This window comes from Plecotus auritus (genome assembly GCF_963455305.1).
Source record: "Plecotus auritus genome assembly, chromosome: 9".
NCBI lineage: Eukaryota > Metazoa > Chordata > Mammalia > Chiroptera > Vespertilionidae > Plecotus > Plecotus auritus.
The window spans coordinates 22,490,753-22,517,343 of record NC_137783.1 but is presented as its reverse complement, the minus strand read 5'-3'; the positions used below and the strand labels follow the sequence as shown (position 1 = coordinate 22,517,343).

At 45.3% G+C, this 26,591-nt stretch overlaps 1 protein-coding gene across 2 annotated transcripts in view; it reads right to left on the bottom strand.

Moving 5' to 3' along the window:
* Positions 1–17,955: 17,955 nt before the first annotated feature.
* ARHGAP19 (Rho GTPase activating protein 19) overlaps positions 17,956–26,591 on the bottom strand; it is a 48,517-nt gene continuing 39,881 nt past the window's right edge. For both annotated transcript variants that reach the window (XM_080640506.1, XM_080640507.1), the window contains exon 12: positions 17,956–20,493. In XM_080640506.1, coding sequence (XP_080496632.1) covers positions 20,483–20,493 — 11 coding nt within the window. In that variant the 3' untranslated portion in view covers positions 17,956–20,482. The remainder of the gene's footprint in view (positions 20,494–26,591) is intronic.

Here is a 26,591-nt window from a genome sequence, read left to right as displayed (position 1 = left end):
TAACTTTAAAAGAGGTCTCTTCTTTTTTGGGGGAAAAATTATTCCCTTCCTGATGGAAACAACAACAACAATTTCCACGCATGGAGAACTGATGGGTGGGCTGGGGAGGTATCCAAAGCCCTTTTCCAGCAAATACAGACAAGATCCACTCTTGGACACTAAAGAAAGCTGAAGGCTTGACATCAGGCAAAGCAAGCCTAGGCAAGCCCCTGGAAAGTCAGGAGAGAATTAGAGGGAATTCAAGATTTCTTCAAGCCTGCAGAAAACCCAAGTTCAATTAAGTAATTGAAAATATGAACTATTGCAAAAAAATATGAAAACAGGGGAAGGTTAGAAAATGTGCTGACTGGTTGTATAGGTGTTTGCTTTTCTTTAAGTCTTGCTCTAGCCCTGACCAGTTTGGCTCAGTGGATAGAGCATCAGCCTGCAGACTGAAAGGTCCCAGGTTCAATTCCGGTCAAGGGCATGTACCTTGGTTGTGGGCACATCCCCAGTGGGGGGTGTACAGGAGGCAGCTGATTGATGTTTCTCTCTCATTGATGTTTCTAACTCCCTACCCTCTCCCTTCCTCTCTGTAAAAAATCAATAAAATACATTTTTTTAAAAGTCTTGCTCTAAATTGATAAAATATCTGAGTCTGAGTTCAACAGGTGGACCTGGAGCCCAGCACCAGGTTTGAGGTGAATAAAGATTCTGTTCACATTTAGTGCAGATCAGTGCTTTGTGAGTAGAAATCCAGCTAAACATTTACCACCTTCCTTTGACCCAGCAAGTGCTCTCCAAGAGAAAAAGAGTGGGGGGAGATGAGAGAGAGAAAGAGAGAAAGAGAGAGAGAGAGAGAGAGCGCCTTAGCTCTGGGACTGCTACAACAAAATACCATAGATGGATGCCTTAAACAATGCTGGGAAGCCAAAGATCAAGGTGCCCACAATGTCAGGTTCTTGGTGAGATCCCTCTTTCTGGCTGGCAGAGATCTGCCTTCTTGCTATACCCTCACGTGGCAAAGAGAAGAAGGCTTGGTATCTCTTCCTCTTCTTAGAAGGAATAATGGGAATAATAACAAATCCCCTCATTGAGGCTCTACCCTCATGATTTTGTCTAAAACTAATTACCTCCCAAAGACCACAATTCTTAACACCATCATTGGGGGTTCAGGCTTCAACATATGAATTTGGGGGGACACATTTGGTCCATAATAATACCCAACAGAAATGACAAGTTTAGCCCACCAAACACATGTACAAGAATATCTAGCAGCCTCATTCATAATTGCCCAAACTTGGAAACAATGCAATTGTTCATCCACAGGAGAATGAACAATTTGTGGTGTATCCAGACAGTGTGATAATGAGCAAGAACAAACGCGGACGACGTGAATGAGCCACACAGGCATTGGGCTGCGTGAAAGAAGCTAGACACAGGAGTACGTATTATTTAATTCAATCTGTATGAAGTAACATACAAGCAAAACTGATCTATGATGTCAGAAGTCAAAATAATGGTCATGTTAAAGAGAATAGTGACAGGGAATTCTTCTGGGCTTTTGGAAATATTCTGTATGTTGATCTAGGTGGTGGGAGCCTGTGTGTGTGTGTGTGTGTGTGTGTGTGTGTGTGTGTGTGTGTATGTGTAAACATACATCAAGTTGTGTACTTTATGAAGGTTATACCCAATTAAAAAAAGAAAGAAAACATTTCTATCAGGGATGACAAGTACACGATGGGTATGCTACCACTTTCTCCGATCCCGCCTACGGCAGACATTGCTAATTAATCACCCTACCCCTTTCATGAAACTCAGCTTCAGACGCATTCTCCATCCAGCACTCCAGTTTTCTTTGAGACAAAAACAATTAATGTTCCCTTCTGTACACACAAGTATCTTAATTAAGAGAGAAGGTATGCTATCCTCTTCGATTTGTGGAGCCATGCTTTGGGCAAGCCTGGCTTCCACATTCTGACTGGTGGCAGCTTCCCTGGATTCCAGGTTCAGATCCCAAGAGGAAATGGCTTCGGAAGAGCAGACTTGGAAACTGGAGAATGAGAGCATGAGGGGCACACGACTGGGAGAAAGCCCCCTGACTCAGGGTTGGGGAACTGAGCTCTACAGGTCACAATGGGGCCCAGCAAAGACTAGTTGGACCTGGGCCCACTTCCTCCCACGTAGAACAAACGGTTTTCTGTAGCAGCAGGGAATGCAGGGAGAAGAGGACAGAAGTACATGCTGGACTGCAGGAAATGACTCCCTCTTGCTTTGCCCACGGTCCTCTGGCAGCTGGAGACACAGCCTCTACCTCGGCTCATCCAGGCTCCTCTGCATCACCTCAAGGATGCTAACACTTCCCACGGGTTCACTCTTACAACTTACAGTCTTCCATGTCCCCTGTCACACCACAGGGGATCTGGACAGAGTGGAATACACCCCCACCCCATTTTAAATAAGAAAACTGAGGTCCAGAGATGTTGTGTGATTCACAAACAAGAAAAGTCCAGGCCTGCCTTCCTCCTAAGCCCATGCTCCTTCTTTGTCTTTTCCTTTAGTTTTCGTTTTTATTTTTACCTCAAAGCTATACATGCACAAAATGGTCAAATCGTTCTATAAGATTTGTTATGAAAATGGCAGTCCCCTGCCCCATTTCCCTTCTCTGGAGCCAACAACTTTCACCCTTTTAAGCTAATTATGTTAGAATTTATCTCCACAACATATAAAAATAGATCCCCACCAACTTGAATCACTGTGGAATTTCAGCATACTGAGAGCACAAGATCCTACAAGATTCCAGAAAGGGTAAAATTAATGTCACCTACAAAGAGCTAGGAAATAGAATGGTCTTCATGGTCTCAACAACAGCATTGGAGCACAGAAGCCAGTAGAACTTTGTTTAAAGTTCTGAATGAAAATGACCCTCAACTTAAAATTCCATACACAGCCAAATTGTCAATCAAACGGGAGGGTAACATAAAGACATTTCAGATATGAAAGGTCTCGAAATACTGACCTCTCCTGTATCTTCTCTCAAGAAACAGTTATAGGATCCCCAATCCTTTACATCTTACCCAAAATCTTTGTTGTTGTTAGCTCGCTTCTATTTTCCCTGTCCTTGAAAGGTATTGGACCTCCAGAAAAACCCCTTTTCTGTCAATTTACTACAATGTTGAGAGAATGAAAGGAGATGAGTCAACCAATTATCATTACCCAGAAGTCCTCTGCTCTTTTATTCATTTCTAAATAATGGACCCTTCAAACAAAATCTTATGCAAAAGACAAATAGCTAAGGCACACAAAAGCAACATTGCACAGTTTCTCTCCATTGGCTGTTAAGAAAGCTTCTGCAACTAATTAATGAAAAAAATGATTAAATTAGAGCAACACCATTTTATAACCATAAATTAATGCTTGGATCTAGGCATTGAGTATCAGCTGCTGTTAACATCACCCCCTACATGCACACACATAATGCGATAACACAACATTATGTCTGCCTTTTAAAAAAAATACTCTTTTTATTGATTTCAGAGAGGCAGGGAAAGGGAGAGAGAGAGAAACATCAATGATGAGAGAGAATCATTGATCAGCTGCCTCCTGCACATCACCTACTGGGGATTGAGCCCACAACCAGGGCATGTGCCCTGACCGGGAATCTAACTGTGACCTCCTGGTTCATAGGTCAATGCTCAACCAGTGAGCCACACCGGCCGGGCCATCATGTCTGCCTTTTGATGAAAGAACACACCACCTATAGTTACTAAAAAAAATCAAAACGTGAATTGATCAAGCCTCTGGATCCAGCTCCCAATCTACTGGAAATACAGAGGACAGAGAACATGATGAACTGCGCCATCAGTATGCAGTCGGCAAAACCCAGACAGGGGAAGGTCACTGGTCAAATAACCAGGGTTCTTCAACATGTAAATTAAAAGAGGGGGGAGGAGGGAGGGACCAAGAGAGAATCTTTGGATTAAAAGAGACTTAAAAGACATTCAAATAAAAAAGTAGGTAAATGCACATCCATGTTCACAGCAGCATTATTCACAATAGCCAGCAGGTGGAAGCAACTCCAATGGCCACTGACAGATACGTGGATGAACAAAACGTGGTATACCCTTCAGCCTTAAAAGGAAGGAAATCTAACACATGCCACAACACGGACGAACCTGGAGGATAGAGTGCTCAGTGCAATCAGCCAGGCATGAAAAGACAAATACTGTATGATCCCTCACATGAGGTCCTGGGGTAGTCATATTCCGAGAGACAGAAAGGAGAATGAACATTTCCAGGGCCCGGGGGTGGGGGTAGAAGGTTGTTTAATGGGTATAGACTTTCCATTTTGCATGATTCACAGGTTCTAGAGATCTGTGACAAAAGAATGTGAATATACTTAACACTACTGAACTGTACACTTAAAAAGGGTTAAGATTGTGAATTTTATGCTATGTGTTTTTTACTACAACTAACATTTTCTAATTTAATTTTAAAAAGTGGGTAAGACTAAATGGTAAGTTGAAGAAGAAGCTTGGGTAATAAAATTATACAGACATGCAAGGAAGAAGTTACCATGAAAGTCAGGATGGGAGCTACTCTGGGGGGAAGGAAAGGAGTTGGGTTGGAGACAGGGAATGTGGGTGCTTCTGGAGCTGCGTTTCTTGATCTAGGTGCTAATCTACCAGAGTGGTCACCTTATACTAATGCGTTTGTATGCTATACATTTGTCTTCTGCAGTTTTCTGTGTCTGTTTTAAATACAATTAAAAAGTAACACAAAAAAAACTGAAAAGAAAGAAAGCTGCTGCAATCTGTCAGCCAACATATTCTGGTAAGACACCATTTCATCTCAATTAACAGAGGAGAATATGGGAGCGGGGTAGCCTGAAGCTGCCCCCCGCCCCCCGCTCTGCCTCGCTGAGGACTTTTGCAACCCCCTTCGCTGCACCAAGTCTCCTCTATGCACGTGAACCCGGGTCCTGCGCCCAGCCAGCCTTCCCCCCCAGGGACCGTCTCACAGAGCTAACAGCTGAGCTCTGCTGGGGGTCACAGAGGGAAGCAGGACTCAGCAGCATGACAAACCAGGGTCTCACACACACGAGCGCAGAAAAGAAGGCTCAGACACCTTTGTTGTCAGCCGTCAAATTTCATTTTCTGGTTCCCAAATTCTCTAATGTCATTTCTACTGAAATCCTGTGCCACCATAATGCACCGTCACAGGGTCAGGATGCAACAGCTTCCTGTCAGTCTGTGCTGATGAGCAACCCAACACTGAGTCCCTGCTGCTCTGCAGTCATGGCCTCCAACACGCATGGGAGGCTGCTGTGGAGCAGTGGCTAAGACCACAGCTTCCAGCCCTAGCTGGTCTGGCTCAGTGGATAGAGCGTCGGCCCTCAGACTGAAGGGTCCCAGGTTTTAATTCCAGTCAAGGGCACATACCTCAGTTGCAGGCTCCATCCCCAGCTCTGGTCAGGGTGCCTGCAGGAGGTAACCAATCGATGTGTGTCTCCCACATCGATGTTTCTCTCTCTCTCTCTCTCTCTCTCTCTCTCTCTCTGTCTATCTCTACCCCTCCCTTCCTCTCTCCCTAAAAATCAATGGAAAAATATCCTTGGGTGAGGATTAACAAAACAAAAAAGACCACAGCTTCCAGTTTAGGCTCCCTGGGTTCAAATCTAGCTCTGCTGCCTGACCTATTATGATGTCATTCAAGGACACAGCCTCAGATCCACAGTGACCAGAGAGGAGAAACCGGGAGGAGGGGCAGGTCTTTGTGTCCTGGGGCTGGGAGAGCTTGAGAAGTCTTGCTGCTTCCAGACTTGTTCTCCAGCTGCCTGCTCGACTCCTCAAAGTCAACGTGACCAAAACCCAATTCATGGGCTCCCTCTCCCCTCCTCCAACCCCAATCCTCCTCTAGTGTTTTCTGTCTCTCCAAACGCCCTCCTGCCTGCCCAGTTAGATGAGCCAGAAACCTAAGCAGCACCCTTTACGCCTCCTTCTCCCCCACCTCACTGCTGACCCATTGTCATGACAGACAGACGTCACCTTTAATTGCGTCACAGTCATCCACTTGTCTCCATCTCCCCATCTTCCCCTTGGACACTATGGGAATGGCGTTCCCTCGGGTTACCCACACGCCTCTCCTTCTCACCACTACCATTTAAATTTACTTCCGGGATTATCTGATTAATATCTGCCTCCTCCACTAGACTGTAAGCTCCAAGAGGGCCGGGGACATGCCTGCGTTACTCACCACTGGATCCCTCCACTTAGCACATGCCTGGCGCATCGCAGATGTTCAGTGAATATATACAGAATGAACTAAATGTTGGATTGAGAAGGAGCGTGGTTCCCCCATTTACATGCTGTGGCCCAGGGGAGCCTGCACCTTCTGCAACCCTTAGGACCTCCCTGTAGAAGCCACATCACTTCTCTCCACCTGCTCCCCTCCCCTTTGCCCTCCTGCCTACTCCTCAGAACCCCCATTGTTTCCATGAAACCTGGCCCCCTCCCCGCCCCCACTGAGTCAAAACCTCCACTGCAGGTCTCTACCCCATCTCTGCCAAGCCTGTGAGTCTGGGTACTTCCCCCACCCAAGGCTGGCGAAAGACATGTAACCACAGTCATTGAAGACCCTTGCCCCACCCAGCACCTCCTCCTCCCACTCTGCACTAAAGGAGCTCACCATCCCCGAGAGAGACAGTCATATAAACAGTGCGACGTGATCAGGGCTCCAGGAAAGATGTATTGACGTTGCTATGGGAATTCAGCCAGTGGAGCAGAGAGCTCTGCCCAGGAGACAGAGCTTCTTGGGGGAGGTATCTTTTGAGCTGGGTCTTGAATGGCACTGGGGAAAATCATGGTAGGGGAGATTGTGCCACAGATCCAACACGAATTAATGCTCTTTGGACACAGCAGCAGAACTAAATTACAAACATGGGCAGAAAAGGAGTGCTTGGGATTTCTTTGATCCTGCAATTCCACTTCTGCAGTTGAACTCATAGATTTACGCACTCATATGTGAAATGACATATGTTCAAGGAAACGTACTACAGCACTGTTTGCAAAAGATTAGAAATAATCCAAATATCCACGGGTATGAGACTGTTGTATTAGTCTCCCGTGGCTGTTGTAATAAATTACTACAGACCGGGTGGCTTAACACGGCAAAAATGTATTCACTCCAGTTCTGGAGGCCAGAAGTCTGAAGGCTCTGAGAGAGAATCCTTTCTTTGCCTCTTCCAACTTCTGGTGGCTGCTGGCATCCCTTGGTCTGAGCACATCACTCCAAGCTCTGCCTCCTCCTCTTCTGCGCCAAATCTTCTGTGTCATTATAAGTACAAGTGTGATTGTACATAGGGCCCCACACGGATCATCAAGGGCCATCTCCTCATCTCAAGATCCTTAATGAAATCACATCTGCAAACTCCTTTTTTGCCATAAAGTTAACATTCACAGGTTCCAGGGATTCGTTTATGGACATAGTTTAGGGGGCTCCTTGTTCAGCCAACCACGTGGTACATCCACATTAGAACATCATGCAGACGTTAAAAGGAATGAGGCATCTCTGTGTGCGAACATGAAGTGAACTCCAAGGCATATTAAAAATTTGAATAATTAAAATCTGTATAATTGAAATATGTCAGCTAGTCAGAGTCCTTTACTTGATGGTGTGACCCAAACCTTCTCTTTTGTATAATCTGATTCCTCCATGGCCCCACCTTTTGTTGGTTGCTATGGTTTTCCATTAACATTTACTAAGTACTAAGAGGTGTCCCAGAGTCGCAGATAGAATTCTTCTGCCATTTTGTGTAGCAGCCACCCATGTTCCCTTTGGTTCAGAGAAATATGGAGCCCAACATGGCCAGATGGCATCTCAAGTCAATGGAATCATTCCGACATCCCCAATGGAGGCAGTCCCATCAGAACCACAGCCTTCAAACTAGCAGAGCTCAAAGCTGCACAGGCAGGGACACAATTCTATAGATAAGTTATTCGATATAAAAATGAGGAGCCCTTCCTATTCCACCTGTTGATTACTATGGGAGAAATATTCACAGATTCAAAGGACATACTAGTACACTCTGTAAGACAGAACCCCAACCTTTCAGGCCTGCTGGTACCATAACCAAGTCTTCAGGGCCGTCCCACAGTTCCACCAGGCCAACTGCTTCTGGTTTATAGGGCATGTGGTAAGACTAGTGAATTCCCAGGAGCACAAATCTGTTGCTGCACTGACATTGCTCTGAAATTGGTTCCCTGGTCAGAAGCAGTATGATGTGGAATACCAGGACCCTGAATGAGATGAACACAGATGGTCAGGCTGGCAGAAGTATTTCAGGAAGGAGTGGCAAATCCATATCCAGAATAAGTGTCTGTTCCAATGAGGACCGAATGGCCAGCTGACTGGTTCACCCACCACCAGGAATGGAAGTCTCTAAAATGTCTGGAGGGCATTTCTTTCCTTCCTTTCCTCATTCACTCAACAATTTTCTAAGGCCCCCTGGACCCAGCCCTACACTCGGCCTGTAAGTGGCATAGCAGGGGCTGGGCTCTTGGCCACCGTGTCGGGCTCAGGGTATTTGTACAGAGACATGAGAAATGAGATAGCTGCAACTGCCACCACTTCTCAGACAGAACGACGTGGTGAAAAGAGCCCTGGACAGGGAGTCCCAAGCACCTGACTTCTAGTTCTAGGTTGGCCACCAGCACAGGACCCATGTGATGTGAATGGAGGCACGTTGCTAGGCTCTGTCTCCCCATCCTTGAAACAGAACAGAAGCCCCAGGATAGCAGGTACAACTGGTGGATATGGGTGGGGTGGTCGGACTGGTTCCCCTGGGGTGCAGGCAACAAGGAGAATTTTTATGGAGAATTTTTAAGTAATCAACTAATAGTCTGCTTTCTATCATCACTATATGCCCACAATTCTAAAGAATGTCGGTGAGAGAATACTCCTCAGAAACAAGTCTTGTTTGCCTAAATTCTAAACAATGAATACCATTACTATAGGCCTCGATCGCCGGCCAGGCCGAGGGACCCCACCCATGCACGAAATCGTGCACCAGGCCTCTAGTTGTTTTAATAATACATATGTAAGCTAAGTTTTAACATTGTATGTGTAAGCTTTAAATTAGCACATTTTACAACTTACCTTTTAATAAACATGATATTTTACATGGATGTAAACTTTGAGAAATCCCAGTTACACCATAGGCCCCAGACACACACAGACTCAGCTACATATGTTTATGTCTGGAGTAAGTTTGTAATGGTTTGGAATCTTTCAAGTTCACTTCTGGCTAGAATTTAAACAAATAAATTTAAGACAGGGAGTTTTAAGAGAAGTTCCCAACCACCCAACCTAACATCTGATGCATTACTGGGGGAAAGGTCACCTGCACCATCTAGTGGCAGAAACTGTTATTACAGGTACATGCACCTGAACTTTCTCATCTGGGAAGGCAACTCTGTCCAGAGGGTGAGAGTGACATGGTTACTGCGTACTTGAAATGTGGCTTGTCCGAGTTGAGATGTGCTGCAGATGCACAATACATACTAGCTCTTGAAGATTTAATATGAAAAAAGACTAGGTATCGTGGGACTGGGGTTTCCACAAGCCAGAATCACTCTTCTCATTTCCTGCCATTGGTCCCAGAAAAGCAGAAACATGGAGCAAGGGTCCACCCTCCAGCATATTGGAACACCCGATATTTCAAGCCAGCCAGGAAGCAAAAGGAGGTAGTCAACACACCAACTGCTAGTTAGGAGATGGGATTAGTGACAAAAGGAACTGCCAGTGACAGAAATGAGATGGTGGCCTGGGGCAGGCGCTTGGGGATTCACTGTGAAGTGCCATGAGAGAATTTTCTGGAGTGATGGAAATGTTGTACATCTTAACTGGAGTGGTGGTTACAGAGATATATTCATCAGTCAAAACTGTGCTCTTAGTAGAGTTAATTTTAATATATTTGTATTGATTTCAGAGAGAAAAGGAGAGGGGGAGAAACATCAATGAGGAGAAACTCATTAATCGACTACCTCCTGCACATCCCCTTCTGGGGATGGAGCCCGAAACCCGAGCATGTATCCTGACTGGGAATTGAACCGTGGCCTCCTGGTTCATGGGTCGATGCTCAACCACTGAGCCACACTGGCCAGGCTAGTAGAGCTGATTTTAAAAGACCGATGGGTTCAGATTCCCACACTGCCACTCACTGGATGTGTTGTCTCAGGCCCGAGTCGCCATCTTTCCAAATCTCCATCTTTCCAAATCTCCATTTCTGTCTGTAAAACATTGTCTGTGAGCTGGCTCAATGATTTCCCAGTCCCCTTGTTTAAACAGAATCTTACTCTAACCCAGAGACCAGGGAGCTCCCTGACTAAAGTGGGTGTGGGGATCTGGTGTGTCCTCACTCCCTTCCTCGCCTCACATTTTCTCCAAGCCCCAAATAGCTCTGACTGGCTCTGATTCTATGTCTCTGCTGAGGATTTGCTTAGACTAAATATATCCCCCTTTCTGCCATACCAGATGGTTTCTGGATTCCTCTGGAAAGAGTAGGCTGTGATCCCATGGAAGAGAGAAACAGAGACAGGGAACAGAGCCATGCCCCACCTCTGCCTGGTCCATTGAACACGGAACACACAGCCAGTGTTCAAGTGGCTGTAGCACGAGACCTCTCATTAATGGTCAATTTCAGTTACACTGAAGTACCTAATAAACCTGGATTACTGGTCACTGGGTTTCCAGTAAATCCCAGGGATCTGCATCAGGGAGAGGCAGAAGGCCCTGGGCTTAGGCCTCTGTGCTGAACAGAATGACGAATGGGTCTTTGTGTCCGAGGCAGTGTCCTGGGAGGCGGAGGTTACTTTTTAAAAATATATATATACTAGTGGCCCGGTGCACGAAATTCATGCACATTAAAAGGGGATTAATTAGAGGAAATAATTTAATATTGCTATTTGCCCTTTCTCTATAATAGAAGTGTCAGAGATGAAAGAAAATTAGTAAAATGTATATGAAAACCTTCCTCCTGTCGGAGTCTGGGGCGCACCACGGGACCCAGAGTCAAGTCCCCACCCACCCACATGCACCTCAAAATTGCGTGAGATCCAGACCCGGCCACCCACCCCCACATTGGGCTAGATCCAGACCTGGCCAGTCCCACCCTTGTCAAGCCCTGCTGGGCAGGGGACATAGCTTCAGGTCCCCTGGCCCCGCCAGGACGGGGGCGTGGCCTGAGGTCCCCCAGCTGAGACCAGGGCAGGGGGGCGTGCCTTGAGGTCCCCCGTCAAGCCCCGCCAGGCGGGAGGGGCACAGCCTCAGGTCCCCCGTCAAGCCCCGCTAGGTGAGGGGAGAGGCCTGAGTTCCCCGACCCAGCATTGGGGGTGCACCTTGAGGTCCCCTGTCAAGCCCCGCTGGGTGGGGAGCACAGCCTGAGGTCCCGTCAAGCCCCACCAGGCAGGAGGGCGCAGCCTCAGGTCCCCTGGCCCAGTGCTGGGGCGGGGGGCACAGCCTGAGGTCCCCCAGCCTGGTGCTGGGTCAGGGGAGCAGCCTGAGGTCCCCTAGCCCAGCACCAGGACGGGAAGCACACCTTGAGGTCCCCCATCAAGCCCCACTGGGCAAGGGGTGTGGCCTCAGGTCCCCCAGACCAGACCAGGGTGGGGGGCGTGCCTTGAGGTCCCCTGTCAAGCCCCACCAGGTGTGGGACAGGGTCTGAGGTCCCCTGTCAAGCCCCACAGGGGTGGGGGAGGGCGTAGCCTCAGGTCCCTGCTGATTGCTCGTTAAGGCTCCTTATGGGAACTTGGCCTCAGCTGTGGGTGCAACCATCTTTGTGATGGAGTGATGGTTAATTAGCATATTTCCTCTTTATTAGATAGGATGTTTTATTGATTTCAGAGAGAGGAAGGGAGAAGGAGAGATAGAAACATCAATGATCAGAGAGAATTGTTGATCAGCTGCCTCCTGCATGCCCCCTCACTGGGGACCAAGGCTGCAACCTGGGCATGTGCCCTGACTGGGAATGGAACCGTGACCTCCTGGTTCATGGGTCAATGCTCTACCACTGAGCCACACCAGCCAGGCAGGAGGTTACCTTTTTTTTTTTTTTAATATATTTTATTGATTTTTTACAGAGAGGAAGGAAGAGGGATAGAGAGTTAGAAACATCGATGAGAGAGAAACATCAATCAGCTGCCTCTTGCACGCCCCCTACTGGGGATGTGCCCGCAACCAAGGTACATGCCCTTGACCGGAATCGAACCTGGGACCTTGAGTCCGCAGGCTGACGCTCTATCCACTGAGCCAAACCGGTTTTGGCAAGGAGGTTACCTTTTTAATGTTTTCTTTCCTCTGACCAGCCCAGCTTCCCTTCTTCTGCTTTCAGAGAACTGTACCAGTAGTTCCTGCACTTGGGAATATGAAGACCCCTTTTAACACCCACCATCCTTCATAGCTGCATTTTTATCCACAAGGAAAATACAAACACACCCTATTATGAGTTTGTGGACTAGAAATATCTTGATGGATCACAACATGGACAAACACTGGAGGGCAGTGCCCCCTCTGAGGGCAGGCAGTGCTTGGCACACTGACTTCAAGTTCCCTTGCAGGGGCACCACCGCCCCTCAGGGCTGCAGCCCACTAGTGGGCACCAGTGCACTGGATCATACGGGGCATTCCCATAGCCAGTCACGGAGGGCAGGAGCCAGTTCCAGAGGAGCCAGTGGATAAACCTTTGGCTCGCTGATTTTCCTTTCACTCCCCTCCCCTCTCAGGGAGGTCTCAGGACTAAAGGAAAAGAAGACGTGACCACAGGTGCGGATGGAGCTGAGGAGTAGCCTCTAGGCCGGGGGAGAAAGGACAGCACGGATAAGATGAGCCACGTAGCCCTGGCTGGTGTTGCTAAGTGGTTAGGACGTCGGTCCACACACTGGAGGGCCATGGGTTCAATTCCCTGCACATATCTGGGTTGCAGATTCAATCCCTGGCCCCAGTCAGGGCACATGTGGGAGGTAACCAATCGATGTCTTTCTCACATCGATGTTTATCTCACTCTCTCCCCCTCCTTCCCTCCCTCTCTTCCACTCTCTGTAAAAAATCAATGGGGAAAAAATCCTCAAGTAAGAATTAACCAAAAATAAATAACTAAATAAATAAACCACATATGTAATATTTTCTAGCAGTCATGTTAAGGTAAAAACAGGTAACAGTCCTTTTAATGATAGAATTTAATTACCAATATATCCAAAGTATCATTTCAATATATAATCAATATAAAAATTATTGAGACATTTTTACATTCTCTTTTTCTTACCGAGTCTGAATTCTGGGGTGTGTTTCACACTTAGTGCACATCTCAGTTCAGACTGGCCACATCTCAAGTGCTCAACATCCACCTGTGGCCAGAGGCTGCCACATGGGACAGGCACACAGGAGTGCGAGGCCATGAGGAGAGATTCTCCCTCAGCTGTTCCCAGCGGCGGGGGCTCACTCACCACCCCCCCCTGTTGGAACACACCCATCCAGGAAGGCATCTTGCTGTCAGCCCAGAGCCAGCGTGGAGCAGCCCTGGAGAACGTCCGTGAGGACCGGCGACCCAGCCAGAAGACGCACAGCACGGCGTCCTGCCGAGGATGCCAGGTGGGACTTGTGGGCTAAATCCAGGCCGCGGAGGAGTAGCGTTTGGCTCCCACGGTCGTTTTTAAATCTCTTGAAGTGATTGTTGTTTTCATGACTTTCCGTTTCCTTCCTGGCTCCTGAAGACATTGGGGTGTGTAACCCCTGCATAAAACCACGGTTCTTTTTTATTTTGGATATATTGATTAGAGAGAAAGAGATGTGTTGTTCCACTTATTTATGTATTCATTGGTTGTTTCTTGTATGTGCCCTGACCAAGGATCGAACTTGAAACCTTGGTTTATCGGGACGACGCTCTAACCAACTGAGCTACCTGGCCAGGGCAAAACCAAGTTCTTAAAGTCAGGCAACTCTGGATGTTAATCTTGGCTCTGCCACTTTTTAGCTGACAATGGATACATTAAACTTTTCATGTGTCTTCTACTGTAAAATTGGAGATAACTACTTCACAGGGATGTAAGACTTTAATGACACTGGAATTAATTGGCTAGCACAAAGCTTAGTACATAGTAAAGTACTCAGTAAACTGTGGTATGAATTTTTCATTCACAGAATTCTTGAACTCTTTGGAGGCCCCATCATAATTCCTCTTCCAATACTGGAAAATTGGGAAGCACGTGGGCAGAAAGAGCTCTTAAAAGCAATCCCCTGCCTAGCCAGGTGTGGCTCAGTGGTTGAGCATTGACCTATGAACCAGAAGGTCATGGTCACATGTCAGGGGTACAGGCTCGATCCCCAGTGGGGGGTGTACAGGAAGCAGCCGATCAATGATTCCTTCTCATCATTGATGTTTCTCTCTCCCGCTTCCTTCCTCTCTCTGAAATCAATTTTTAAAAAATTAAAAAAAAAAAAAAGCAACTACCACTGCCGTAGATTGGTGTTGAGGCATGGCTTCTGCACTCATGATTTTTAGTCTGTTTCCTTTCTCTGTTGCCCACAGAATGGTTCCACTGAACTAAGTACCCCTCGTTACTAAGGCACTGAGCATTTTAAAAGGAAGATTTTGGGGAACAAAAGGGGAAAGCTAGCAGTGAACCAATGGCCCCTCCTGCTAACCTCCATCCTGGTTCCAAGGCAGACAACTCTCAGGATCTGGGCGCTGGATGCTGCTGATAAAGAATAAGATATCCAGGAGCCACTTAGACCAAAGCTCGGCCATGGCTCAACCCCAATTTTTGTTGTTGGTTTTTGCCTGTTACGGGGAAATCAAGAGGCTGGGACTTAAAAGAAGCATCGAAAAAAGCATGCTATGCTGCACACCATACCCTCGAACAGGGTCAGGCTTCCTCACCATTCCCATCCCCATATGCTTCCAATTCAGGAATGCAGGCAGGAGCCAAGAATTGGCAGCCCACCGCTGACAAAGACCACGGAACTGGCCTGGGAAGAAAACTCTTTCTCCCAGCTGGTTTTCCTGCCGTGTAGTGTGCGTCTTCTTCAGTCCTTTCTCTGATTCAATTACTAATGCTTATGTGCTCAGCACTGTACTAGGCATTTTATCCTATTTTTCAAAATTACTCCTGTCATTCACCCCTTTCTCTGTTAATGCATCACTGTTCCCCATGTACTATCCGTAAGTGTCTCTCCAACCTTCACTTTCAAGGAACAGTGGCTCCTTTCTTTATAGTAAATAATGCAGGTTGGTCCTTGAGGGTGAGGACAGAGGCAGAGACAGTCCTGAGCAGCACCTGGGGAGCCAGCACAGCACAAGAGGAGAGGATGGAGAGCAGCAGAGTGGAACAGCTGCAGAGCTTTCCCCCATTCCAGATTTAAGTAACTCCTTTGTTATCAGAAATAACGATGTCAGCATCAATAAGCTGCTGATTATAAAATTTATCCTTGGCAGAGAGAATTAACATTTAATGAATACTTGCCATCTGCCAGGCACTGTGGAAGGCTAGTGGTTCCCAGTGTTTTAGTGGTCAAGGACTCCTCTGGGGTTCTTGTGGAAGCTTTAAACTCTCTGCCTTAGAAAAATTCAAACGCACACAAAATTTTACATAGAATTACAGGGGTAAATGATATCCTGAAGTACAACCACAGACCCCAGATTAAAACCTCGTGTGCTAAGCTTACATCTGAGAGCATGGCATTACTGAGAGCATGGCATTACTGAGAGCATGGCATTACTAGACACCATTGTCCCACCTTACCGACAAGGGGACATGCCCGAGATTACATACATTGTAAGTAGCAGAAACATTTCAACCAGAGTTGTCTGAACACTACAACCTGCCACCCTAGATGAAAATGTCATTTGGTTTTTACTGTTACTGTAAATATCACTCATTTTTAAATGAGGAAATAAAAATTATGTGAGACACTGAAATCTGTGCAAAGCATTCTAAACCCAGCCAGGGAAACCCGGAAGCTGAGAATTCCAGAAGGTTCCAACCCCATATCCTATCAGCCAAAAGGCCCCCTCCTCCCGCCCCCACCACCCAGCCGGAAAACCAGCCAAGCGGCGCTTTTCTGAGAGGTTTCATGTTCTTCAGAACAAGAGGAACCTCTGTCAGTAACACCTCAGTAAAAGTGGGAGAACTGTTTTAAAGGCAATCTCTTTAAAATAACCCATCAGGCTCTAGCCGGTCTGGCTCAGTGGATAGAGTGTTGGCCTGGGAATTGAAGGGTCCCGGGTTCGATTCTGGCCAAGGGCACGTACCTCGGTTGCAGGCTCTATCAGGGTGCACACAGGAGGCAACCAATCGATGTGTTTCTCTCACATCAATATTTCTTTCTGTCTTTCCCGCTCTCTTCCACTTTCTCTAAAAATCAATGGAAAAATAACCTCGGGTGAGGATTTAAAAAAATTAAAAATGATCTGTCATTCAAAATGTGAATTAAGAAACCAGTCAAAGCCTATAGATAAGAAACAAAAGAAATTTAATTTCAGAATATTACATGAATATAAAAGAAAGACAATGCATATGATTATTTCTTTACAGTTACATATATATATATGATATATAGTCAAACAAGAATGAAAAGAAATGGTGACAGTTAAAAACCCTGTTTCTCTTGTTGAGCAGATTCAGGGATAGTGATAGTGCAAAGGCAATTCCTGCTACGAAGAAAGGACCCTGGGGCGGGAGTGTTTTTCCCAACAGGTTCTGCTGGTCCCCAAATGTGTGGGTGAGTGCTCAATGGCTCTTTAGCATCGACTGGCCTCGCAGACTCCAGTTTCCATGGTAACCCAAGCACTCAGGCTATTATGTAGTCCACCTCCTCCCCAGCCCCTCCATCAACTCTCCACTGGAGGAAAGACCTCAGCATTCGTTGTCTAGGAAAGCCAGGTTTTTACAGCAATTTTCGATTGGGTTCAAGGTTCATTGCCACTGGTCTAAAATGTGTGCATCTTAGGAACCCAAATCTTCTCCAAATCTAGGGCAATCTGGCCAAATGCTGATATCCAGGTTTGGGACTGGGTCATGCCTCCAGCACAAAGACTTCAGGGTGGAGGGCAAGGAGGAGGCTCTTTCCTGGGGAAAGGTGTTCTACTTAGAAAAGACTCCAGAATGAGAGCCATCGGCTTCCAGCACCAGTGCGAGGCCCCGTAGGAAATAAGGAAGCAGGGAGTCCAGAGAAGTCCGATCCCAAAGATGGCTTCCCCAGTTATGCACGGCCACAGCACCAGTCACTGTGGGGCACAGCCACGACCTCAGGTTCTCCTACAAGGCAGTACTTTAAACCACGTCTAACAGAGGCTCCTGTGAGGGAAGCCGGACAGAAACACAGCTCTTCAGGAGAGAATGGCTCTGCTCTGCCACTCTGGGATTAAGTGGCTTCCTTACAGGCCAACCAAACCACCACCTCTGAACTCCCAGCGGTCACCACAGTCAACAGCCTGCACTGCTCCACTTCCCGAGGGTGCTCCCTTGTCATCACTGACTGACTCTGGAGGGACATCAGAGTAAAGAGCTTGGGGAGGGTCAACTGTGGTTTCAGTTATGATAAAGCACCAGCTCCTTTAATATGTTGCCTCTCAGGTGTAGGAATCAGGACCTCCTAATCTCTCACTGCTACAGTGGAGTTTTTCTCTGGGATTTTTTCTCTTTGTGTGTCATTTTCTCTTTCTTTTGTTGTTTTCTTTTGGTTTTGTTTTGGGGTTCTTTGTTTGCAGTGGAGTTCTCAAACCAGATTCATTGGTCCCAGTGCCAAAGTCCATCGTTATAAAAGGTAAGAAACTCCCATGCCTCTTGTTTTCACTGATCCAACCACTGTAGCTCACCCAGTGCAGATGGGAATCAATGAAGCAGGCTGGGTTTTTATGCTTGAGCCCTCTGGCACAAAACACTGCCCCATATGCACCCCACAGCAAAACTCATCACAACTGACCCCAGAAAGAATGAAATTTTATCAGCCAGAAGAAGAGGCATTTCCAAAGAGACTGATCCAACATAAAAAGTAAACATAACATTTTAAAAAATCTTATAGATTTAAAAAAATTTTAAATACTGGCTCAAAAACACCCTCCCACCAAGTGAAAAGGGAGACAGTGCCCTTGTGTGGCCAATGAAAAGGGCTTTGTCTTTGCATTCTCCATAAAATTCCACAGGATTAGAAGTTACATATTACAAGGCAGAAGGTTATACTATTTATTTCTCAAATTTGAATTCCAACTGGATCACAGCTTCTATTTTAAAAAATGACCTATCATACCCTTAACGCAAGGGAAAGCATATTTAATAAATAACTTAAATGAAACACATACCCAAATACAGACATAAACTGCACACGGGTGAGCTACATAAAAGCACATGCTGTGACAGACATCTCTCACCACCCAGCCAGGCGCACTACTGACTCCACACAACGAGTCTCCTGAATCTCAGGAGCCTCCCGCAGACGGAGCCACAGCACAAACCCGATGACGAGGGGTAGCAGGTCCCTGCTCTGCTCCCACCAGCTGATGCCAGACCACAGGACAGTCCACACCCCAGGGGGAAACAGTTAGATGAATGAAGTGTAGAGTGAAGGGCGAACACTACTTCGTTCTGTTCACACCAAAAGGCGTTTCTGAATTCACTGACAGCTGGTGCAAGGGATTTATTTTTTCTCAATAAGGAAAAAAGCCAAATAGAAACCTCACACAAATGAATTTGCTAATAAGTACTTTTAAGAATGACATAAAACTGCTCTACAGAAAGGGGCTTCCAAGCAGTTTTATACTCCTAACCATCAATTGTTCACAGTCTACCAAATTGGAAGGCCAAATGTTATCTTTTTTTCCCTTTCCCTATTGCCGTTACAGCAGCAGAAGAAACAGTAAGTATGAAAAAGAGGACTGACACTGGACACAGAACCAAACTCTGTTCCCCAGGGTCAGTTTCATTTCAGCAAGAACACAGCATTTTCAATAGCTTCAAGACAGGTCAGCCAACCACACTTGCTGGGCAGCTGCTTCCCACAGAGGCCTGACGCGGCTCCAGCACGCGGGGGAGAGCGTTACACAGCTTGAGGAGCAGGCACAAACCGAACCGTCTCCCTTGCCACGTGCTCCTCTCGGGGCAGTGAGTATTTACACGAGATCAAAGCCGTGCCACTGCTCACCCTAAACACACATGAGCATCTCAACCCGTCAAACCTGCGGCTCCAGCCCATCTCCCAACTCCTCCCCACGCCCGTTGTGACCAGGAGAGGGGCTGTGCACTCTTAGAACTCTGGTGATAAGCCACACTGCTTCCAGGAGGACATTGTCTCCTGTAAGTCCTGCGGAGACTGCTGCTCACTTCCTTCCTCTGACTCCAGCTGGCTCTCAGGAGACTGTCTAGCCTGTACACCTGATCCCTTAGAAGAATGCAGTAGAACACCCCTCCACACACATACACCCCAAGGAGTTGTCCTGGACAAAAAAACAATCAGCCCCATCCCAGTCATACTCCGGAGCTTCCACTACATACAGATATTTCAGCAAACCTCTATTAAGCAGTCAGAGACTTCCCTTGATTCACAGTGATTTGACAGAAGTATTGGCACCACATAGGCACCAGAGACGTTCTAGGCAGAGAAAACTGAAGGAAGGAAATGAGTTCAACAATCACTTAGTTATCTGACATCACTGAGGAAAGAAGGAAGGAGGGAGAGAGAGAAGAGAGGGAAGAACACAATCTAATAATTAACATTTGTTAAAATAGTGAATCATTCTGAATTCTCCTTTTTCAATACTGCAGGCCAAATAATCTGCAATCTCACACCCAAGAAATCCTAAAAATTTTCCAGGAAAGCTATAAATTACTTGGATATAAATAAGGTATTGAGGACTACAGCCTCATGAGATAAAGAGTTTTCCCAAAGTTGAAGGTAAAAAAGAGAGGAAAGACATCTGGTTTAGAGCCCATTTAGATTACATAAACAAAAATAGCTTTAAAAAATAAACAAGCAACAAATAAACAAGAAATGACAAAAATACCCAACACTATCAAAACAGAGAAAAGTCCAAAGTATCTGTTAAAAATAACATCAATCCACTGTGATGACAGTACTTAAAAAAAACAAAACACTGGCAGTTGAGCACAAATCTCCTGTTTTTAAAAACAGACTGTGCCTAAACAAACACATGAAATGAGCACTGGAGTCTGCCTAGTTCTGCCCATTTACTGAGCGGTATAAGCCGGTTGGCTGGTTAGTGGTTTCCCCATAATATTAATGTGAAAAAAAAGCTGCTGCACTGGTTCAGAAGGCAGAATTTGCAGAAACACCCAGTGAGTGGAGTTAGAGGTATCAGTCAAGTTATAGGATTAGTAACTTTCTCAATTCAAAAATGCAGCAGCAAGCTGCACGTCCAAGCTTCTCTGCGCGTGGGAATGACACCTGGCCCATTGCAGAGAAAACTCTAGTGGACAACCGGAGAACTCTGGATCCTTCAGAGGAATCCTAGGTTGAAAGAAAAACAAGGGCATTAAGCACATTTATAAATATTTCTTTTTGCAAACATCCTTCCTAAGAGCTAAAGAATCTATACTTAATATTCTCTACAAACTGAGGATTAAAAAGTTTAGTTGAAAATTAATGAATTTCTACCAAGTAAACTTCAGTTTGTCCAATTGCTCTAATCTCAGTTCATAACATCATCTTTTTTTTTTTTTTCAACCAGTTTACATTTAATACCATTCCACACCATTTTCAGATGTACAGCAAAGTGGTCGGAAAACCATGCACTCCGCAGAGTGGTCTCCCTGCTGCCCCAAGCACCCACCTGGCCCCATACCCAGTTATCTAGACATTGTTAACTGTACTCCCCATGCTGCAATCCACATCTCTGTGGCTATTCTGCAACTACCAATTTGTACTGCTTAATCACTTCATTTTTCCCCCAGCCCCCAATTCCTCTCCCATCTGACAGCTGTCAGTCTGTTCTCTGTACCTATGAGTCTGTTTCTATTTTGTGTCCTTGTTTATTTTGTTCATTAGATTGCACATATAAGTGAAATAATATGGCATTTGACTAGCTTATTTCACTTAGCATAATACCCTCTAGGTCCATCCTTGCTGTCAAAAATGTAAGATTTCCTTCTTTTCCATGGCCAAGTAGTATGCCATTGTGTAAATGTACCACAGTTCTATCCACTCATCTACTGATGGGCACGTGGGCTGCTTTCAAATCTTGGCTGTTGTAAATAATGCAGCAATGAACACATCATCTTAAAGGCAACAACAGCTACCACTTTCCTAAGTGCCTACTTTGTACCAAGCACTGCTCTGAGCTCTTTTATGTACATTATCTCATTTATCCTCACAACCACCTGTGCATGAGGGGGTGCGCTTGCCAGTTAGCAGGTGAAGAATCTGAAGCCTACACCAGTTAATTTGCCCCAAGATTTATGAAGTTACTAAGCAGCAAAGCTGGGGACTTAGCCCAAGCCTGAAGGCAGAGCTCAGGTTCTTACCATCTGCAGTGGAAGCCCTGACAGTTTTTTCTTTTTGTAAGGCAAGTGCATAGCTTGAGCTTTTTGATTGTTAAGAGACATCCACTTCAAAACTCAAGCTGACTGAATCCCATTTGACCCTAAGCCCACAGAATTATTCTTTATAGAGTGCTCCTCTAATTAAAGGGTTGCACCATTACATTTTAACTGGGACTGCCAAAACCATCCAAGAGGCTTTAAAACTCCTAGGAGAAAACTTACCTTTTCTTTCTCTGTGCCTTAAAGACGTAAAGCTCACCATGTCTTTGACATGTACCCCACCCCCCACCAAGTAAAGAAGCTATAGGATCTCTGTGCAGCCTGCAAGTTTATATATGTCTATGCAGGTATGTTATGTAGATGTGACTTTCTCTCTAACTCTAGATGGTATTGCTTAAATTAATTCTAAAAGAGCTCTATTTAATTGGCTTAAAAATAAGTAAATTATAAATTAAGTATTCCTAAAAATTCAGAAATAACTACACTCACCCAAATGCTTTTCAAGTTCATGTGATATGTGATAATCTTTGGTAAATAAAGCTAATGTAAGTTGGCTTTAGTTAAAATAGGTATGTGTTCAGACTTATCAACATAAAATATGTCTCAGTAATATACCTTTGTGGACACAAGATTCTAGTGCTATTGTTTTTGAGGTTTTGTTTTCTACCTGTAAACTGCACTAGATTCTGAATTCTAGTTTCCTGCAATATTTGGCTACAACTCTCCAAACTAACATTTCTAACTTCTCACCCACCCTCCTGACTTGGAATCACTGGAATTAAAACAGCCCTTTTCCCAAAGCCATGCAAGCTAAAATGGGACAACTTGATATAAACTTCAGAGAAACCACCACCACAGCTCATGTATGGACAATCTTCATGCCTATTATCCTATGGGCCACTCAGAAAGACCACCAGAGACATTCAAACTGCAAACCAGGAAAACCTATCAGATTGCCACTGCCTGCCCTCACTCTATCCGAAGATGCTTCAAGCTGGACATCTAGAAATCTTCTCGACTGGCTGCCTTCAGAACTCAGCAACTGGGATTATAATCTACTCCAGTCATTAACCTTTGTTCTTTATTTTCTTTTGTCTCCGCAGATATGCCTCTTATTAAATACCTGATGCAAATACTTGCACCATATAGGCCTAACTTGGAGAACCCACCTGCATCACCACTTCCTGAAATGAAACACAACCATTTAACTGAAATGAGTTATTCTCAGATCTAAGAGATCACTTAGATGAGATATAAAGCAATCTATCAACTCAAGATAGGTTCAAACCTACCTACACCAGATAGCTCAAAATGTTAATATATTTCACAATATAGCCTAAATCTTAAAACAGATTCCTAGGGGCCCTGAGATCACTAACTTAGTTTCATTGTGGGACTCTTCAAGTTTGGGACAATAGCTACGGACTGGATTTCAGACTATATTGCCTGTGTAATTATATAGAATTTGCTATTATAATCCTAATTAGATATGTACTTTCTGGGTTACAGCATGCCCTACCTCGACTTTTTAACATATCAGCTAACCAGGCAGTTAAAGTCCTTGCCATTAACTGGGACACCTCAGCATCATAGTGGATTGTAGCATTAACCATCACAGTTATTTTTCTTTTTGGAATGCAAGTGCCTGACTTAAGCTTTGATTGCTGAGTCATCCATTTCAAAGAAACATTCACTTCAAAGACAGTGATCTCCAATAGAGACAAGGCCAGCCGCACTGACTAGATAAAGAGCTAGGCTACTGGGGCTCCTATGCTTTAGAGATCTTGATTTCAATAACTGGTCATTTGGGCCACTTGTTTGTTTCTCTTCTCACACTTTAAATTCCCACTCTTTATGTTATAAATTCACCAATAAAGAGTGAGCCCACACGACCCTAGGCCCCAATAAATGCAGAACCCTAGGCCAGTGTACTCTCTCACTCTACCCATGACCTCACTATGCAGCCCTAGGTAGGCTGTCTAATTTCTAGGTCTTAAAGTAATAAAACTTTTTTTTTCCAAAAAATTTCCTGATGGTTATTCCTGAAGGGTATCTTGCAATTATAATAAGAATCACAATGGCCAATCCAACCACAACATTGGTTATTGATAGGCTGAGACCAGTACAAAACACCATCACTACCCCTTTCACCAGCAAATGTTTACTAAATGCCTACCAGATATAAGGCACTGTCATTACTGGGAGCAAGAGAAGAACAGATGACAGGAGACCACAGTATATTCATAAGTCTGGCCTTTGTCTTCCAGAAGAGAAACTAGTTACAGATAATACATGTGAAGTAAACATTTTAGTACCATCAATGAAAGTTCAAAGGAGCCCTAGCCGGTTTGGTGGATAGAGCGTCAGCCTGTGAACTGAAAGGTCCCAGGTTCGATTCCAGTCAAGGGCACATGCCTGGGTTGTGGGCTCGATCCCCAGTGGGGGACTTGTAGGAGGCAGCCGATCCATGATTCTCTCTCATCATGAATGTTTCTATCTCTCTCTCTCCCTCTTCCTTCCTCTCTGAAATCAATAAAAAAAAATTTTTTAAAGTTCAAAGAAAAATGTATATCTGGTTGGGTTAAAGAAGTTTCAAAGGAAAAAGTGTATCTAGCTGGGTTAAAGAAGGTGGGGTTTAGGCTGGGCTTTGAAGAATTAATAAGATTCTACTTTTATTTTATTATTGAATTATTGGACTGACATTGGTTAATAAAATTAGAATGGGTAAGATTCTGACTGATGATATTAATGTCCATTAATAAGTAGGTGTGTGCATGTGTGGTGTGCAAGCACATTGGCCTTCCATGACCTACCAGATCAACAACTTATTTTGAGCAGGGACACTCAACTACCACCCCCAAAAAAATTAGTAGGTGCTAATTCAGCGGTTCTCACCTGGGGGTGATTTTGCTCCCTCCTCCCCAGGGGATATTTGGCAATGTCTAGAGGCATTATTGTGTCACAGCTGGGGGAAGGGTGCTAATGGCATCTAGTGGGTAGAGTCCAAGGATGCTGCTAAACATTGTACAATACACAGGACAGCTCCCCACAACAAAGAATTATCATCTTCAAAAAATATTCATTCCTTTTCTAAAATCACCATCAAAAAAATTCTAGGGTTGTATTCATTGTGTAAAAAAAAAAAAAAAAAAAAAAAAAAAAAGATGATGCAATTAAATATGTAAGCTTGGAGACTGAAGAGAGTTCATATCTAGAGATGCAGGCTTGAACACAGTTATCCCACAGAAAGCAGAACTGAGCTGTTGAAGTAGACCAAGCTGCTAAGAGGAGCGAAGCAAGAACAGAGATGAGCAGAGAATTTAAGACAGACCACTGAAAAACACAAAGGGTGGAGGGTTGGTAGATGACAGTAAGTTACTGCCAAGATGGAAGAGAATTAAAGAGGAAGGAAGAGAACAAGAACAGTGAATATCATGACAGCCAAGGAAGTGACCAGGGAGAAAGAAAAATGAAAATGCCATTGTCTAATCCAGTTGAAGGTCTTTCATTATCAGTGGGCCTCCACTTTTCTGAATCACTAACATTTTTGAGAATCTAATAAAAATATATATTTTCTCCTACAGAAAAATGCACATATGCACCAATACATAAAATTACATTAACAATACCAGGACCTTCTTTAGAGCTTTATGAAGTCCACAGTTAACAGATCAAGCATCCCTGCACTAAAATTTCTTGGTAAATTATTATATTAAACTGGCTTATTTATTTTTTATTTTATTTATTTATTTTTTTAATCCTCACCTGAGGATATTTTTCCATTGATTTTTAGAGAGAGTGGAACAGAGAGGGAAAGACAGAAATATCGATGAGAGAGAGAAACCAAGATGGCGGCATAGGTAAACACCTAAACTGCTGCCTCACACAACAATTTCAAAACTACAACTAAAAGACAGAACGGACATCATCCAGAACCACAGGAAGGCTGGCTTAGTGGAAATTCTACAACTAGAAGGAAAGAGAAAAGCTCACGGAGAATCAGAGGAGCGGCAAAGGGCTGAGGTACGGAGACACGAGCGCAGAGAGGTAGAGCAGCTGAGTGCCTGGCTGACTTTCTCTGGCGGGAGAGGTAAGGAAGCCCCGACTACACTGAACCCCAGTTCCGACTACACTGAACCCCAGTTCTGGGCAAAACCCCGTGGACCCAGGCTCATACAGGGGGAGTCTGGACTGTCAGGTAGAGAGAAAGGCACACAGAGACTCAGGGGAGCCGCGGCGGGCAGGGGTCTGGAGGCGCACGCACGAGAGTGCTCGCAGAGAAGACTGAATGTGGAGGTTGCCACAGGCTTTCCCTAGCGGAAGGGAGTCGGAAGCTCCTGACTGCACTGAACCCCAGTTCTGACTGCACTCATGAACCCCAGTTCCGACTGCACTGAACCCCAGTTCCAGGCGAGCCCCTGGGGACCCACGCTCTTACAGGGGGAATCTGGACTGTCAGGCAGAAACTCAGGGGAGCTGCAGAAGGCAGAGGTCTGGTGGCACGCGCGCAAGGGCAGGGCTGACGGGAAGCCAAGACTGTCTGCTCCCCACTGAGACTCCGCCCTGAGACTCCGCCCCATCCAAGCTGAGCACAGAGGCTTTTGCAATTTTGCAAGTCTGATCCTATAAGGCTGTCTCCAGCACCGAACTTCTCCCAGCATAGACACAGCTGATCCTCACAGCCAATTGGCCTGAAGGTCAATTCCTCCCAGTGATACCAACAACAATCAAGACTTAACTACAACAAGGCTGTACACACAGTCCAAAAAGGGGTGCACCAAGAGTGTCCAACTCAGGTTAACTGGGGAGGCCGACCCACTGGGCCATATAGGAAACCTAGCACACAAAGCTACCCTACCAACTCAGGGAAGCAGCAAAACGCGGAGACAAAGAAACAGATCACAAATGAAAGAAATGGCGGAAAACAAACGACTGGATATAAAATTCAAAACCATGGTTATAAGGTTTTTCAAGAATATCCTAGAAAAGGCCGATAAATTTAGCGAGACCCTCGAAGATATGAAAAAGGACCAACTAGTAATTAAACATACACTGACTGAAATAAAA